The following is a 17,047-nucleotide window of genomic DNA, read 5'->3' as shown; positions in this document are numbered from 1 at the left end:
TTAGATCAGTGGACATTTATGATGCCTTAAATTCATACTTTAGCTTTGAATACTGATGTGATTGCTGTATTATGGGATGGTACATGTCCTCCGAGTTCTTCATTGGCCATATTTGTCATGTTGTAAAACTGAGGCATCAGCTGTTTCTCCTCAATTCTTCATCTGCTATAAAAACCCTGTGCTTGTTTTGACATTTCGATTTAAGATTCTATATATACTTTCTGCATTCATTCATTCATGGCTAATATTTCATCTACTGCTCTTTTAGTTCATATCGCTCTCTCCATGAGCATAATGTACCCGTCAGATGTTACTGCGGGTCTGTTGTGATTGTGAAATCTGTTATTCTTAATATTCCTAATGAGAGCGTTTACTCAGACAGGCAGAAACGTCCCACAGGGTCAAGAGCAAGCCCATTTTGCAATTTGTTAGAGCTAGTCAATCTTAATTATGCTTCTCCTTCCTGTCCTAACAGGATCTCCCTGGGGTGCTGTACTCCATTTCATCTGCTCATTTCTACATGCCATTTTCCATTGTACCCGTGGATGTGATGTTATGGCATCTTGAATCAAAGTGATGTGTCCGCTATAGGGCTGGGTGATATATGTATTCACAATACATTTAAATTTTGCTTAAAGAAAATTAAGCCCATTTTTCAAACCTTTAAGATTTTGCATTTTTGCACATTTTCCCCTGCAATTTTCATTACGGTAATGCAAAATCTCATCTTTCATTGCTGTACTGCAATACATATACTGTGTATGTATATTAAACACATAGTGTACATATATTATACATTTAAATTTTTACTAATATATTGACAAACGTTTTAATAGTGTCCCTGATGTAACTTCAGTACTAAAAAAACAAAAGTTCGTAAGTTCAATTCATTCTCATGAATCAGTTCAAACTTCAGATTCTAAACTCGTTTGAATCATCACCCCAAAATGTAGTAAATACAAGTAAAAATATATGTAGGTAAATATCGCTCTTTATTCTATTCTATTCTATTCTATTCTATTCTATTCTATTCTATTCTATTCTATTCTATTCTATTCTATTCTATTCTATTCTATTCTACTCTATTCTATTCTATTCTATTCTATTCTATTCTATTCTATTCTATTCTATTCTATTCTGTTCTATTTTGTTCTGTTCTGTTCTATTCTATTCTTTTATATTTATCCATTGGATTTACTGTGTTCTTTAGTTAATTCAATGGAATAGTTGTTAAAAGATGCATACAGTATGCTTTATTAGGCAGTGTTAGTGTTTGATTTGAATTATGCACATCACTTAAATCAGAAAGGGTCGGTTTGTCATTTGAGATTACCAGAAAGTTACCAGTCAGTTTTTATTTGTATTCAAGACTAGTGTTGTGGTAATTTTGGTCTTGGTGTTTCTCTGTCGGTGATGAACGCTGTGAACCCCTTCCCCCCCCCCCCCCCCCGGCTCCATTCCCCCTCCTCTCCGCTGCTTCTCATGGCTGGATGTGCACTGCAGCATCCAGAGAGTGAGAGGCAGCTCACGCTCCATCAGGGGTACACCGAATCTGAGTCTCAGAGAGAACTGAGCGAGTGAATGAAGAGGTACTGGTAGTTTCAATTTGGATTCGCAGGCTGGCTTCCTTTTATCCTCGCGACAGGAACATAATTGAATCGAGTGTGCTGGGATATTGTAGAAGGACGTTCAGGGTACGAGGTACGAACCAGCATGGCCCGTCTAAACTGGTGCTTCGCGGCTCTTCTCAACTGGGGGAAGTTCCTCTTCTTTTGCCTCTTTCCGCTTAAACTGTCCAGGACGGGGAAGGTAAACCCTTCTCATCAAGTACAGTTGCACGACCTCTTTTTAAACCATTGCTTTTCATGTTTACTGTTTTAGACTAGTTGGTGCATTTACGTGTTTGTTCTTGACCTGATGACACGGGGTAATCCACAGTGTCAATCACTAAGAGGATGCGTAGGCTTTTACAGCCACAACACTCTGCTTAAGTGAATGTCCTTTAATATCTGGAGGTTGTGGTACGTTTGAAATATTGCAGGTTGTAAAATGTCATCTCGAGCTCACCGTGTGCTTTTACGGCCACTCAATTGATTATCATAACAATGCACTGCTCGTGTGCATGACTAAATTGTTCCTATTTCGACAGTTAGCTTGTAGAGCTCCATAAAAGTAAATCCTATGCCACAAAGGCCTAATGCACTGATCCAAGTTTACATCTGTTTACATTCACTTTAGGTATAAATTAAACGTTTTATATAGGCTAATCGTCCCACATGCTCTTACTAAATTGATTTGTGTTGTACTATAAGTTGACTGCTAAAGTACTGCTAAGTAAATGGGTTCACTCTGCGCTGTCTGGTTGATTCAGGTAGAAATTGGTGTGCGGGTCAGTATGGTATACTGAAATATTTCACAGACAATTACAAAGAAATGGCAAGTAACATTCAATTAAATGAAATTTTTATAGTAGAAAGACTTGAAAATGTTTGTTTTTTTTAAAACACTCCAATAATATTTGTTTTATTTTTAAACTCTGAAAAATCTTTTTTACAGTGTATTTTCATCTCTCTTTTGGAGCATTTGGCTTCTCACATCTCAAAACAGGCTGAGTGACTATTTGGTTTATAATGCTTAATATTTGGTTAATAATGTTTAATATTTCATAGAAATAAATACATAGAATAGTATTTATACTTATTGCCTCAATATCAGTGGTTATATTAAGGAACTACTTTTTGTTTTGAGGGACTGTTTTGTCCCATGCTCCTGTATATGTGTCCTCTAATGAACTGTGAGAGGTGCTGCAACTTGTGTTTAGGCAATCGCTTCATTTCTGTCTGGGTCATCATAAAATGCAAACTCTATCGGGACTCTTCGATTCGCTACTTCGATTGTCTCAGAATAACCTCAGATTGTCTTTGATTGTTCGCACTCGATTGTCTCAGATTTGCATGCCGCTTTGCTCCTGTTAATGGTATAAAACCAACAAAGTGTCCAAAGATAGATCCGTTTTAAAGAAATGAATACTTATTTAAAAAAGGACACATTAAATTGATCAAATGTGACTGGACATACATGTGTAATATTACAAAAGATTTCTTCAAATAAATGCTGTTCTTTTGAACCTTCTGTTCATCAAAGACTCAAAGAAAATTTCCACTAAAATATGAAGCAGCACAACTGTTTTCAACATTGATGATAAGAAATGTTTCTTAAGCAGCAAATCAGCATATTAGAATGATTTCTGAAGGATCATGTGACACTGAAGACTGGAGTAATGATGCTGAAAATTCAGCTTTGATCACAGGAATAAATTATATTTTAAATATATTCAAAAACTGCTATTTTAAACTGTAATAATATTTCACAACGTTACTATTATTGAATTTTTATTTTATTTTTAATCAGATAAACACAGCCTTGGTGAGCATAAGAGACTTTTGAACGGCAGTGTTGTATTTTGCATGCAGTTCGATTTTCCTGCATTTTTTTTAAGTCGCTTTGAATAAATGAGTGTACCGAATGCATAAATGCAATGACATTTGCATTGCGTTATGAATGTGATATGAGACATTCAGAACTAGAAGTGTATTTTTTAGGCATTATTAATCTTCCTTTTCCTCTACAATCTTATCGTTGCGCCATGCGCCTTCATCTTCCCCATCCGTGTTGGCACGTTCGGACTCTGTCAAAAATGATGTTTTCTGGATGATAATCCATGCATGTCAAATGAGCATTTAGCATGGATAAAGAGCACTCGATATCTGCGGTGTACAGACCATTGTACCAATTCCACATTGGCTCAAGGCCTCCATACAACCACATGCTTATCATGGCTCACTGCAGAATGCTTCACAATGAAGGATTTTGGGACAGTGGTGAATTTTGGTGATATGGTCTGTTCTGCACTCTGAATATGAGACCAGGCTGCTTGGAGAAAGGCCAGAAACGTCTTTGTGCTTGTATCTGCTGGTCTGGCCACAAATCAAGCATCCACAGAGACACCAGACATGTGTAGAGAATGAGGGAGGCAAAAGAGACACGGACAAAAGGCTCAGATGTATTTACGATTGTTCATATAACAGCAGCGGATATTACCAGCCATTGTGACAATGAGGGGCTCTGAGGACGTGGTGAACACTGTTATTACACTTTTGACATAAAATCTGGTCTAGTTTGCAGCATATTCTAGCCAGAAATCCCTCTGTTAGGACTTTATTGACAGTTTTTTGCACTTCTCTGTGGTGCCAGTAGTGGCAGAAACATCATTTCAGATTTCTGCTTTAATTGTGCATAGATAGCTTGTAGTATTGTGCTGTCTCTATATATACACACACGCTGCCATGTGTCAATTAAGAAACAAAGTCAGTATGTCCTGCCCAGCCGTTGGTACATGGAGAGGGTTGGCGGACATAATGTGATCTTAGCAAGCATTTCTCTTTCACCCTAAAATCAATTTCAGGATATTGACATTTTGATTGCGGTCGTTGCTGTTTTCATCTGGCCTTTATCATTGGGCAAGATGAAGCACTTTTCCTGTCATTTGCCTAATGTCCTTTCTGCTCGTAAATTAAACGGCACTCACACACTTGGCAGAGGGAGACGAGTAGGTCATCTGAGATGGACGTAACGTCCTTAACACCATCTCTGATAGCAACCTTTATGCTAAATGCACACTGACCACATATCACACATATGACATAATCAGATAGATAGATAGATAGATATGTTTGTTTCACAATATTAGTGAGGACATTGCATAGAAAATATCATTAACCTGATATAAAATCAATGCAAGTCTATCACCTAAACCAACCTCTATACCTAAACCTACCATCACAGAAACATGTGCAAAACACTAGATTTAAATTAAAACTTTTAAAACCGATTTATAAAACAAATGCAAATGTCAGCAAAATGTCCTCAATAGTCGATTGTCATATCTCACTATATAAGAGAGGACATTTGGGGCTCACAAGTATAGCCAATCCTACACACACACTATTATAAGTGCGTAGAGATCTCACAAGTTTTTTTTTTGAATAGGGCACATGTTACAGCTTAATATGAACATGTATGGTCTTGTTTTCTCATTCTTTAAATCATTGTTCAGAGTGTATTGAGTTAAACATTTACTTACAATGTCAAAGAAAGGAGATCATCACTGTGGTATGAGTAATGTTATTAAGTCATGCGGCACTTTTCATTAGTACTAGCAGTGTATTAGATATCAGGTAATTATGTGAGCATGGAGTTCTCACAGTTACTGAGGATGAGATAACACACCCGTGAGCTTCTGATCAGGATCTGGCCCGGCGCTGGTTCCTTTCAAACTGTGCAAACATACAAGTTACATTAAAAGTTTGACAAGCAGAGAACCACAATGATGTGGGGGAAAAAAGACAGATTAAACTGCCTGGATTTCCTTGCCTGAGTTTTCAAGCAAGATAAGTTTGATAAGCGTAGGGTTTGTTCGTTTGCTTTGGCTCTCACAGCGGTGATATGTAATAGGTTAGAATGACATCAAACCACTGGAGGATTCAGACCCTCGTGTTTTTGCCGATAGTCATTGTGAGAGCAGAGATGTTTACACTTTTTGTGTTCTGCTGGGAGGGTGTGTGTGTGTGTGTGTGTGTGTATGTGCTAGTCCTTTCAGAAAGACCACTCAGGAAAACGTGCTGTTACACGTGAAGTCAGAGTGGGTGTATCTTCATTGTTTTCCACGAATGGAAGAGAGGAACAGATGCTGTGTTTGTGTGTGTGTGTGTGTGTGTGTGTGTGTGTTTGGGGAGCAAGTGTCCGTAAGAGAATATTCAACAATTGATGTCACTTAATTGCAAAACACAGTAATTGAAAACAAGTAATGTTTTCATTTAGCTCTCGATGATCATATCTTTCTTAAGCCTTTCTTAGTGTGATTTATTATAGTTTTTATATTATATCCTTTAAAATTGTTGCTTGTCAGACTGTACAAACATGATCCTCGCTGTAAGCCATGTCACACTGTAAGATGTCAGTTGTCTTAAATGTCAGACTGTACGGCAGTCAAGACGCGTTAAAAACGGACGCACGCAAGAAAACTTGTCCGGGGTTTTACATCATCAATCAATGACACGTTCGGTGATGTGAGCTGTGTTACACGCGGGATTGAAATCTCTACTGGATGTGGCATTTCTACTACCAGCCCTGCTCTCCTCCTTTCCTGTCCTCCCATACTTCCTTCCTTCCTCTGCTCCTTTAATCCTCATCCCTGTCCTCTAGCTAAAAAGCAATCGCTCCATCTCAGTCAGTACTGTCCCCAGTCTGTACTCGACCCCGTTTGACACAGACTATCCGGTCGGAGAGAACGAAAGAAAGAGAAAGCTTTATTTCCATAATGGAGGCAATACGAATAATGCTTGTGTTTTATCTGCAAGGGAAGACTTTGCTGAAGGTCGAAGCAATGTTGATGCTGTGTGTTCTTCAGGCTCCTCCTCCAGCGTCTGTCACTCAGTTCATCTTCAGCTCTGATGCTGTCTCTCAGACATGATTCAGTTTGTCTTTTGGTGTGACATTTGACACTTTTATCTTAGTTTAAGGGTATTTTCACACTAGAGCTTTTGGTTCTTTGGACGTCAGGGTTCAGTGCTTTGAGTTAAACTGGTTTTGCACTCATAAAGTGGTTAAAAAGATGTTTTGGATATTATTCTTACGTGGGCTGAAAGGAAGTGTGACGATGCTGATAATTTTTAGCAGTAACACTTTATTTTACAGTGTCACCGTTACATATGCAGCTACTATCGTAATAACTATAAATTATTCATAATTACATGCAACTAACCCCAAACCAAAGCCTAATCCTAACCCTATAGTAGTTGCTTAACTCAGTACTTACAGTAAATTAGAGTGTTACAAAGACACCTTAAAATAAAGTGTAAACTTTGCAGTAATTTAATTTAAAACTGCAGAAACTTTGAATTAGATTCTAATCAAATGCTGCTTACAGTCACTGCAAAGAGAACAAAAACATGACTTCATCAATACATACTCTACCGTTCATAAGTTTGCGGTCTGTATGGTTTTTGATGTTTGTGAAAGAAGTCTTTTCTGCTCACCACGGCTGCATTTATTTGATTAAAATACAGTAAAAACAGTAATATTTTGAAATATTATTACAGTTTAAAATGGCTGTTTTCTGTTTGAATATATTTTAAAAATGTAATTTATTCCTGTGATAGCTGAATTTTCAGCATCATTACTCCAGTCTTCAGTGTCACATGATCCTTCAGAAATCATTCTAATGTGATGATTTGCTGCTCAAGAAACATTATTATTATCAATGTTTAAAACAGTTAAAATTTTTGTCAAAACCATGATACATTTTTGATTCTCTGATGAATAGAATGTTCAGAAGAACAGCATTAATTTGAAATAGAAATCTTTTTTTTTAACATTATAAATGTTTTTACTGTCACTTTTGATGAGTTTAATCATGCATTCTCATACTGAAAAAAGCATTTAAAGTGTTAATAAAAATACAAATTAATTTATACTAATTTACAACGGAGAAAATGCATGTGATGATGCTATACATGTTAACTATTAAAAATATAGTTATTTTAATATAGCTATTACAATATGAGTGCCTCATTTTAAACCCTTTTTTAGAAAATGTTGTACCATTGAAGTTTTATTAAATTCTGTTTAAAACTAAAAACTTCCATTTGACTGTAAAGAGCAAAAGCTTGTTTTATAGTACAACTGACAGTAAACAGTTGCTAAGGTAGATGTGATGTCAGTAATGTGTTTGAGGTTTAGAGAATCGTCATCTGAGCTTGTTGTTCTCAGTTCTCATCATGGACACTAGGGGTCACTCTGGCAGCTCATTGGTCCATGACACAGAAATGTACAGAAGGCCTTCTTTTGCACTCGATACATAGGTTCCTATAATCACTTCTCCAGACTCATATACTGTGACGGAGTGTTTCCTCCCACCGCTCTTATCTGACTGTGTAAAGCTGTAAAGTGGCATGTTGACTGTGCTAATCTGTGTCTTTGTGTTGACCTCTTCTTCCCCTCAGTGACTTACAATCCAATGCAAACACACAACCTGAAGATATAGTGTGACGGATTTTTTTCTGATGTTTGTCGGAAATAATGATTGCAATAACAGTAGTAAAGAGATTTATTTGAAAGAAAATACCTGTTTGGTTGGTGCTTATTATATTAGCATATTACTTTAAGTCTATAGTGTATTTGGACCTTCTTTCTGTGCATTGTATTCAGTTTACACAGATTTAGAAAAGAATCAAATGCAAGTCACATAAAATAGACAACAACAAATGTGTCATTTTTGTTGATTTGGGCGTTTACATTTGCTGTGTGTGTGTGTGTGTGTGTGTGTTAGTTGTCCAAATGTGAGCAAAAATGAACATTTACAGTGACGGCAGAACACCTCACTGGCGTTTTCATGTGTTGTGTGAAGAAATGCTTTGACTTCTTGCAGCACGTTGTTGAAAAAGCATTTTTGGGTCACCATGTCTGCACCTTTAGGTAGTTTGAAGGTAGTTTGACTTTGAAGGTAGTTTATTTTTGGTCAGTGAGCTAACCCAGGAGGACATATTTGCATGTTTTACTTTGTGAAACTGCAAAAATGCCATGTAAACTATATTGCTCCTGGTCATACTCCCTACATATATTTGTGCTGGCACCTGTGGACTGTTGTGGGCAGCTTGAGTTACTCAGTTAGTTCTCATGTTTCTATTACGTTTGCCATTACAGTAAAGACTGCTATTTTCATTGTTTTGGCCTCAGATAGAGATGTTGTTTGCTTGTAAGAGCACTAGTGATGGCTTTGGGGTCTTGGAGGGCTGTGCTTTTATTCTGTACACTCTATGACTGTGTTCAAGTATTAGACTGCATGTTATGACTTGGCTTGGAAAATAAACAAGATCATTTTACCCAGGCACTAAGAAGGCCTTGACATCCCATATGCAGCCATATAAATATACTGTATGCATGTGTATATATAAACACAATTTATAATAACGTTGTAACAAGTTTTCATATTAAATATATTTTAAAATGTAATTTCTTTCTGTGATTGCAAAGATGTCTTCAGTGTCACATGATCCTTCAGAAATCATTCTAATATGCTGATTTGCTGCTCAAGAAACATGTATTATTATTATTATCAATGTTGAAAACAGTGTTGTTGCATGCAGTTAGTTTTACTGCAGTTAGCAGTAAGTTATTTTGTTTTAATTTCTGCTGAAATGTGTCACTTTGGCTTTCAGTGTCATAGGTTGTAATTGTAATAAAAACGATGTTTGTTTCATTTTTCATAAAAATCAACTGTTTTAACAGGGTGACACTGTAAAAGTGCCTTTTTTCAGAGGAATCCCCAAATATGTAATGGATGAAGTAAAAAAAAATAAAAAAAATAAAAATAAAAATTAAACCACTTTTCACGTAATTTGTTGAATCAGAATTTTTGCATTGATTCATACTGATTCCTGCAAATTAATTAAACTTAGCAATTGCAATTTTGAAATTTTCACTACTTAAGTTTGAAACGGAAACAATATTTAAGGTTTAATATCTGAAACTGAAAAGTCTTTATAAAAATGTATGGCTAAATAAAAACGCAAATAAAATCATAATTTTATTTACAATATTGCTGAATTTATATCATTAGCAGATCATTTGAAATGCATTGTGAATTTAATACCATCCAGCAGTAAGTTTCATTAGCTTCAGCTGTGTTCTTCAAGTTCCTTGCTTCTGTAAAGAAAGGCTCAGCTCTTCAAATCATCCCTTTTCTCCCCGTTTTGACCCCAATCTCCTTTAATGCGCTGCATCTGAGGCCGGATATTATTTCCTATATTGTATTGCTTCTCATCTGATTCATGTTCTCGAAATAGAGCAGAGTGAAAGCGCATCACGACCGTTCTGTGTGTGTATATTTAGCCGGTCTATTGACCAGAGCGGAACTCATAAAGGGATTGATCTGCTTGAAGAATAAAAGTGGATGCTTTCACAGCCTCAAGCTTTGAGGTGCTGTGGGGAACTGATGTTGTCTTGTGACAAAGCTAATCAAACTGCATGGGACTAATCCTGCACTTATTTCTGTCTTATCTTTTCTCTAGCCTGACTAAATCTCAGAGTCATTTGCTGGTGTAGAGACTTCTGTCAGACGCAGTGAACTGTAAGAATGAGACCTCAACGTTAAAGGCAATTAATGAATCGCATCTCGCTGCTGGCTGTGCATGATTCTTATACGGTCCATAAAAGTGGACATTTGTCTCATCAGCCTTTGCAAACCTTTCTTACATAGCTACGTTTTTGATTATCAGCAAAAACTCCGGTCCATTTCACAGTTTATTCTGTTTAAGGAGCACACTTAGACAAGAAAAGAAAAATGTAACCATGGTTCAGTGTAAGACTGGGAAGATACTTTGATTTATTGCTTGTGTAGATATATAATAATAAGTGTAGTGTCAGTTCTGGCAGGTCACGTTAGTCAAGCTCGCATCAGCTGATCCACATCTACCTATAGGAATACGACACCTATCACTGTATACATGTATAAGCTCCTTCAGTGTTATCAGCAGCGATCACGTTTCTCAGGAGCAAATTACCCTCCTCCCTCCCCAGTTCCTCTCGTCTTTTCAGGATTTGGCATTCTGGCATGGGATTTTGGCATTATTGCTGCTCTCCCTGCTCTTATTCATGCTAGGCTGCATGGATGCGCAGGGAGTTCTTGCCCAAAACAGAACCATACCGCCAATCCAAACTGTATGCTAATTGTCAATCATATTTGACGATAGTGGTCCTGACAGAACCACTGTAATTAGTTGTTTGACAACAATTAGTCGACCATTGTGACTAACTGATCAATCATACAACAAACTCCCAAGTCTACTCGTTATGTCTGTAATTCTAGATTTTGTAATAATAATAATAAAAATAATAATAATGTTGTTGTTATTATTATTATTATTAATAATAATAATAGTAATTATAATTATTGTTATATTTAATTATGTAATTTTATTTTATTTTGTCCATTATGTCGTACCTTGCACTATTTTATATACTTTTTTTTTTTTACCTTAATCTGTAATTTATTTTACAACTTTTTAAAATGCACCTTTAAATCCCTGCCTTTTTTTTTTTTTTTTTTTTTTTTACTCCATCTAGCTGTTTTTGAATTCAAGAATGTATCTAAATACTTAATCCCTTAATATTGATTAATCAACCAGTCACTCCAACCAACTAGTTGATTTTGAAAATGTTATTTGTTTTGTTTATCTATATGATTTTAGACCTAGAATATAAATAGTTCTGCTTGTGGATATCTAGTCTGCTTGCCACTGAGTGCCAAAACAATTTTCTGATTATCTTTCAAATATACCACTAACCTGGTACATTTTGGCAAATCCAGTGATTTTTGATCTTTCTCAAAAGCCATTTTCACTAAAAACATTGTTTTCAGGTTGTGTGTAGATAATAACCCTCATGCTGTGATTCACCTCTACCTTTTTTTAGCAAGAAATACTTTCTCATGAGAGTTTCTGAAGCTCAAAGATTCACCAGGCTATAAATCGACCATGTTTACAGGCATATTTGTGCACCCTGACTGCCTGAATTAGCTTGTCTGTGGCTAATGCAACCCCTAATTACAAATGTGTCCACCGTGTGCCATGATGGACAGGGTGAATGTCCGTGAAAGCAAACAAGACTGACCCCAGGAGAGGTTTCATCTCATCAGTGTGATGGAGGAAATGCCAAGGGATTACAGACATCATCCAGAGACACAGAGACACCCGCAGTGAGACCACCTTCCCCTCCAGTGGCCCACTGAAGGTCTGATGGGACAGTAATGAAGCTCTGAGCTCTGCTCTGCTCTGTTTGCTGTTTGGGTTGCTGTGTGTTTGATGGCCCAGAAAAGCAACACGCTCACTGATATCTGGGGCAGAGACATGTAGCCGTGACATTAAAGGAGATTTACAGACCCAGAGGAAAAATTCATTGCTCAGAGGCTTGTGGAGTTCTCAATCATGTGTTCATTCTCTTAAAATTCCTTAGGAGATATATAAAAAGACACATATGAGACTATAGTTGATGTGTAGTAAGAGTGCAGAGCTTTAAACATAAGGTATAGTATAGCTCAGATCATAGCTTGAAGAATTTGTTTAGAAGTAATTGAGTTTTGATTGTAGACTGTCTAATGCCTATCTTGTCTATTCTGAGCACAGTTTGAGACGTTGTTCAAACAATAGTGGAGATGCATGTGAAATTACTGCAAATCTGAGAAGATTAAGTCTCAATTTGCTCTCCATTTAATCTTATTATTTTCTAGGATAAACAATTGAGATATTATTTCATTTGTGACTTCTTAGGAACAGTGCTTTTTTTAAACTCGAGTCTTGCAATGATGTTTCATTTAAGTATTAACTTTGTCTCAGATGTACCGAACACAAACGAGACAATTGCTGGTATGCATTAAGAGTTTTGTGCTATTATATTAATATGGGTAGTCTTGGAAGAATCAGATGAGAAATGTTTGAGTTCATATTGAGATCTGCGACTCTTTCTTCTCAATTCTGAGAAAAGTTTGAGATGTCGAGTTTTCTTGTGAAGCTCTTAAGGAGACGCATTGCACAGTGAAATTGCTGCAAATCTTCAAGACAAACGTTTACTTTTAATCTCCATTAAGGAGAAACAATTGAGATATTTAATTTGTGATGTTTCATTCGTAGTTGCCCATAGATCCATTTTAATGCTCAGAAATGTCTCTTTCATAGCTCAGACAATTTGGCTTTGGAAGAGTTTATTGAGAGACTTTGCAAAGAGAAAATCAGTCCATTTACTTAGCCTACCTTTCATCTCCCTTTATAGGAGAAATAAAGAGTTCTCATTTGTGACATTTGGTTCATCGTGGCCCATTTTAATGCTCAAAGATTCCTCAGCTCAGCTTTATGTAGAACTAAGTCCATATTCAAATCTCAGTCTTTTGACTCTTGGCAATGTTGACGAGATCTCTTCTCTTATCTGAAACTCTGGAAACGTCACATTACGGAGACATATCTTGAGATACAGGTGACACAATTCAGGAGAAACAAATGAGACTTTCAGAGACCCTTCTTTCCTGTGGGTATATTTGCCTCCAGGATGAGATGAGAACGAGCGAGCACGCTTTGAGAAAATCTGCTCATGGGGGAGGTTAGAGAGGAAAGCAGGGGGTGGAAGATATGAATGAAAGTAAGACTGAAGAGTGAGACACGGAGAGAGGAGGGGCTAAAGCCGACAAGGAGAGCAGTGGGGAGAAATAAAGAGGCTCTCAGTCACCTCCCCCTCTCTCCTGTGAAGCCGAGCTATACATGACCCCAAAAAGAGAGAGAGAGAGAGAGAGAGAGAGAGATAGAGAGAGAGACGGAGGGAGGGCTCCTGGAATAAGAGAGTGGCGAGGAGGACAGCAGCTCAGTTGATGCAGCTCTACTCAGCGTGTCATGGATCTGTGGAGTGCTGTGGGACCAGCGTGTGGAATAGTTATGTGTCCTGTGCGAGATCCAGAGGAGAGGAAGCCTTCAGCGTGATTTCGTGATGCCCTCCGTGTCTCTCAGCTTGCCAGCCGCTCTGGCCGGCCGCGCACGCACCTGGGTCTGCCTGTCCTGCATGTTCTGGGTGAGCCGTGGGTCAGTCCACTTCACTGCATGGGGCAGGTGGGATTGGGGTAGAGAGGATTTTCCTGAATAATTCGATGAATTAGATCTGTGCTGGGGCAAAGGGCTGCTTGTTTCATTTTGTATGTCACATTTTAAGTGTTTTGGATGTGTTTTCTGGACGTTCACTATAGCCTGTTGCTCTAGGTTGTGTTTTTAAGGAAGTCAGAATGAACATTTTGTCATCATTTGTTCACCTCCTTGAAACTCTAAAAGAAAAAACCTGCCAGAATGGTTGTGGAAGAATGTCCAAGCTGCTCTTTTCAATGCGATGTCAGTGGATTCACACCACTCAGCTCCAAAAGTGACCGTACATGTCATTATTTTAAAGATGATCAGTGATTATCTCAGTCTGAGACATGGATGAGATCTCTCTTTTAGAGATTAAATGGAGTAAAGTGTCTTGTGTCCAGAGGAATAAGATACCAAAGAGACCATTACCAAGATACCAAAATCTGACATTTGAATATGAACCTAAATATTTCTCATCCAATTCTCATATTGATGTGATAAGCAGGTGACTTCATCAAAACTCTGTATTTGCTCTTCTTCATTTAACCTAGTTGTATTGGAGAAACAATTGAGAAATTACGGTAAGGAGATTTCACTTGTGACGTTTCTTTCTTTGGGATCCAGAGGAACATTTCAGAGATTAGAGATTGTTTATAGATCAGGTAATTTGGCTTTGGAAAAGTTTGTTGAGAAAAAGTTCATATTCAAATCTCAAGGCAAATCAGAGCACAGGTTAAGAAACAAAAGTTCAAGGCCATATTTTTTAACTCAAATATTTCTCATCCAATTCTCATTAATTTTATTTCTCTGTACTTCAATATATTTCAACAATTGTCTTATGTCTCCTAAAACTTTCATGATTTTTGTCCTTTTTGGAGCTTGATAAATTACCATTCACTTTCGTTGGATGGAAAAGAACAGCTCGGACTTTCCGATGATGACAACTTTTTTTTTGTTTTTTTTTTGGGTGAACTATTCCTTTAACTGTCACTTTTGCGATGGTTGTGTCCCCTCCTTTTTCTCTTTGGACATTCACACATTCTGACCTCTCTGGTCTCTTAATTAGCATTCCACTTTAGTGAATGGAGTGGAAAAGGATCCCAAATCCTCCTTAAAGCTCAGGCACTTTTTGAATATAGTGGGAGCCTTTCAGCCTTCCTTTCAGACTGTGGTTGTGCAGTCCTGCTGCACTGGCTCTGGTGGAATGGGCTTTACAGGGACGAGGACTCTGTCTACAGCTGTAGATGTCATCATACACGGCGAGAAGATGCGGGAAACAGGCGTTCGGAATGAAGCAGATGTGATTTATTTGATAGCAGCGTCCAAAACGAAATCCCTGGGCCCAAACTCTATACTTGGCATGGTTTGATTACCTGCTGTGGACAGATGACATTGTGAATGGAAAGAGACATGTACTTCTCTGAAAAGAAACCTGTCCTGATGTCAGCAGAGAGAGAAAAAAGTAAAAGAGCGGGCAACATCCAATACCTAAAAGCTCAGAATGCACTTCCTCCAAACTCTGAATTATAAATGACCTGTCTGAGACTTTTAGGACCAGCCGGGCTGGACAGTCTGTTGTTCGTAAATTTCTCTGAAAGTAGTTGAAAAAGGGCATTGAAGGTTTGATCGCGAAAAAAAAAAAAATTTGGTTACACTTTACTACAATAAGATTAAATATGTTAACATTAGTTAATGCATTAGGTATCATGACCTAACAATGAACAATTTTTTTTTTTTTTTTACAGCATTTAATAAAGTTAATTTAAAGTTAATTCATTAATTTACTTTTTCTATTAACCTAAATAAATGAATACACAATGTTTTATTTAAAGTGTATTTGATTTGAAAACATACTTTTGTTCATAATACGTTAATGTTATTTTATATAAATTGTATGTAAAATTTATCATGCAATAACTAATGAAACAAATTTAATCTTACTGTAAAGTGTTACCAAGATATTACAGTCAATGCTAAGAGCCATTCACACGTCGCAGCCCATTTTACTTCCGTAATATAATGTATTTCCAACTGAAACTGGATATTTAGTTAGAAAAGATGTAGGGCGTGACTTTTATCCATTGGTAATTGATTGGATAGTGAAAAGTGGCCGTTGCTAGTGTGGTATCACGTTGTCAGATGGAAGGCTGAAAAGACTGTTAGTGAAAGACTAAGGTTGGATGAACATGGGCTATTAAACCCTTAATGTTTTGCACTCAGGAAATATGCGTAAAGACCACTGAGACGAGGTGTTGCTTACACACAATCTCTGCCACTCAGCCAATGCAAATATTGACGCATCTTGAGCTGTCTGAGAGGTCAAAGAGCTTAGCGCAGTGATCAATGTCCATTAACACTCTAGATCAATCAACAGCAAACAAGTTGCCCTGTACAGTGTGGAAGTGGCTGTGGTGCGGTGCCCAATCTGGAACAATTCTGCTTTTTTTTTTTATTATTATTATTATTTTTATTTTTTTATAATTTTTTTTAATTAAAAACAATCTACTGGTTTGCAGAACCTTCAAGATAAATATTCAAAAATATTGGTCTATAAAATAAAGGTTCAGGTAAATATTCATTCTTGCCTGTGCATTACGCTCGTCTCTTGTAGGTCACCTTTGATTTTCTCTGACTAATGAGTCTGTGGTCTTTGAAGTCACTCGGCGTATGATTTACTCTTGCACCTCTCATCATTGTTGGCTTTTGAATTCCACTTTAATGACCTCATGCTCTACAAGCTCTTCATCCTTCTATCAAAGCTGCCTGTGAGGGGCCCCTATAATTTTGGCAAATTCAAAATTAGAACATCTGGTTTGCCTTCATAATGGATCAGCCACAGTTCTTCATGTACTTCTAGGCACGTGTCTTGTGCATGTTTTCTGGGTTTTTGTGTGCATTAGAATTGAGCAATAGAGTGCATACTGTGTGTGTATTAGTGATGATTTTGCAGGTAAATAATAATTATGCAACACTGACTGTCATTAGACAATTTTCCTGATCATTCCTTGTTTTGTGCGTTTCCTCAGTTTGCAAAAAAAGTTGGCACATGGATATTTCTTGACATGAGTCCGAAGATGATGGATACTAGAGTTTACATCTCATAATTATGGTAATTTTGATGAGATCTCAGTGCAGCATAAACTTCAGTATTAAAAACTGCTGTTGGATCGGTTCAGTTGAATCAATTGAATCAGTTCATAGAATCAATTCAAAACTCTTATTCAACAATTTGTTTAATTTATCACACTAAAATGCAGGTCTCTCTGTGTCATTTTTCATATATTTAAATGTTTTAGTAAAACTATATTTAGATGATATAGATGTTA

At 37.1% G+C, this 17,047-nt stretch overlaps 1 protein-coding gene across 3 annotated transcripts in view; it reads left to right on the top strand.

Annotated features, from left to right (window-relative positions):
• Positions 1-17,047, top strand: part of tns1b (tensin 1b) — a 238,213-nt gene that overhangs the window by 46,543 nt on the left and 174,623 nt on the right. The window contains exon 1 of one of the 3 annotated variants that reach the window (XM_082174593.1): positions 11,267-13,671. The exons of the other annotated variants lie outside the window; for them this stretch is intronic. Within the exon in view, the coding sequence (XP_082030719.1) occupies positions 13,591-13,671 (81 nt within the window). The 5' untranslated portion in view covers positions 11,267-13,590. Of the gene's footprint in view, positions 1-11,266; positions 13,672-17,047 lie in introns of those variants that run through there. 3 annotated transcript variants of the gene reach the window in all.

Source organism: Leuciscus leuciscus (genome assembly GCF_965113295.1).
Source record: "Leuciscus leuciscus genome assembly, chromosome: 7".
NCBI classification, from domain to species: Eukaryota; Metazoa; Chordata; class Actinopteri; order Cypriniformes; family Leuciscidae; genus Leuciscus; species Leuciscus leuciscus.
This window is presented reverse-complemented; position numbering and strand designations above follow the sequence as displayed.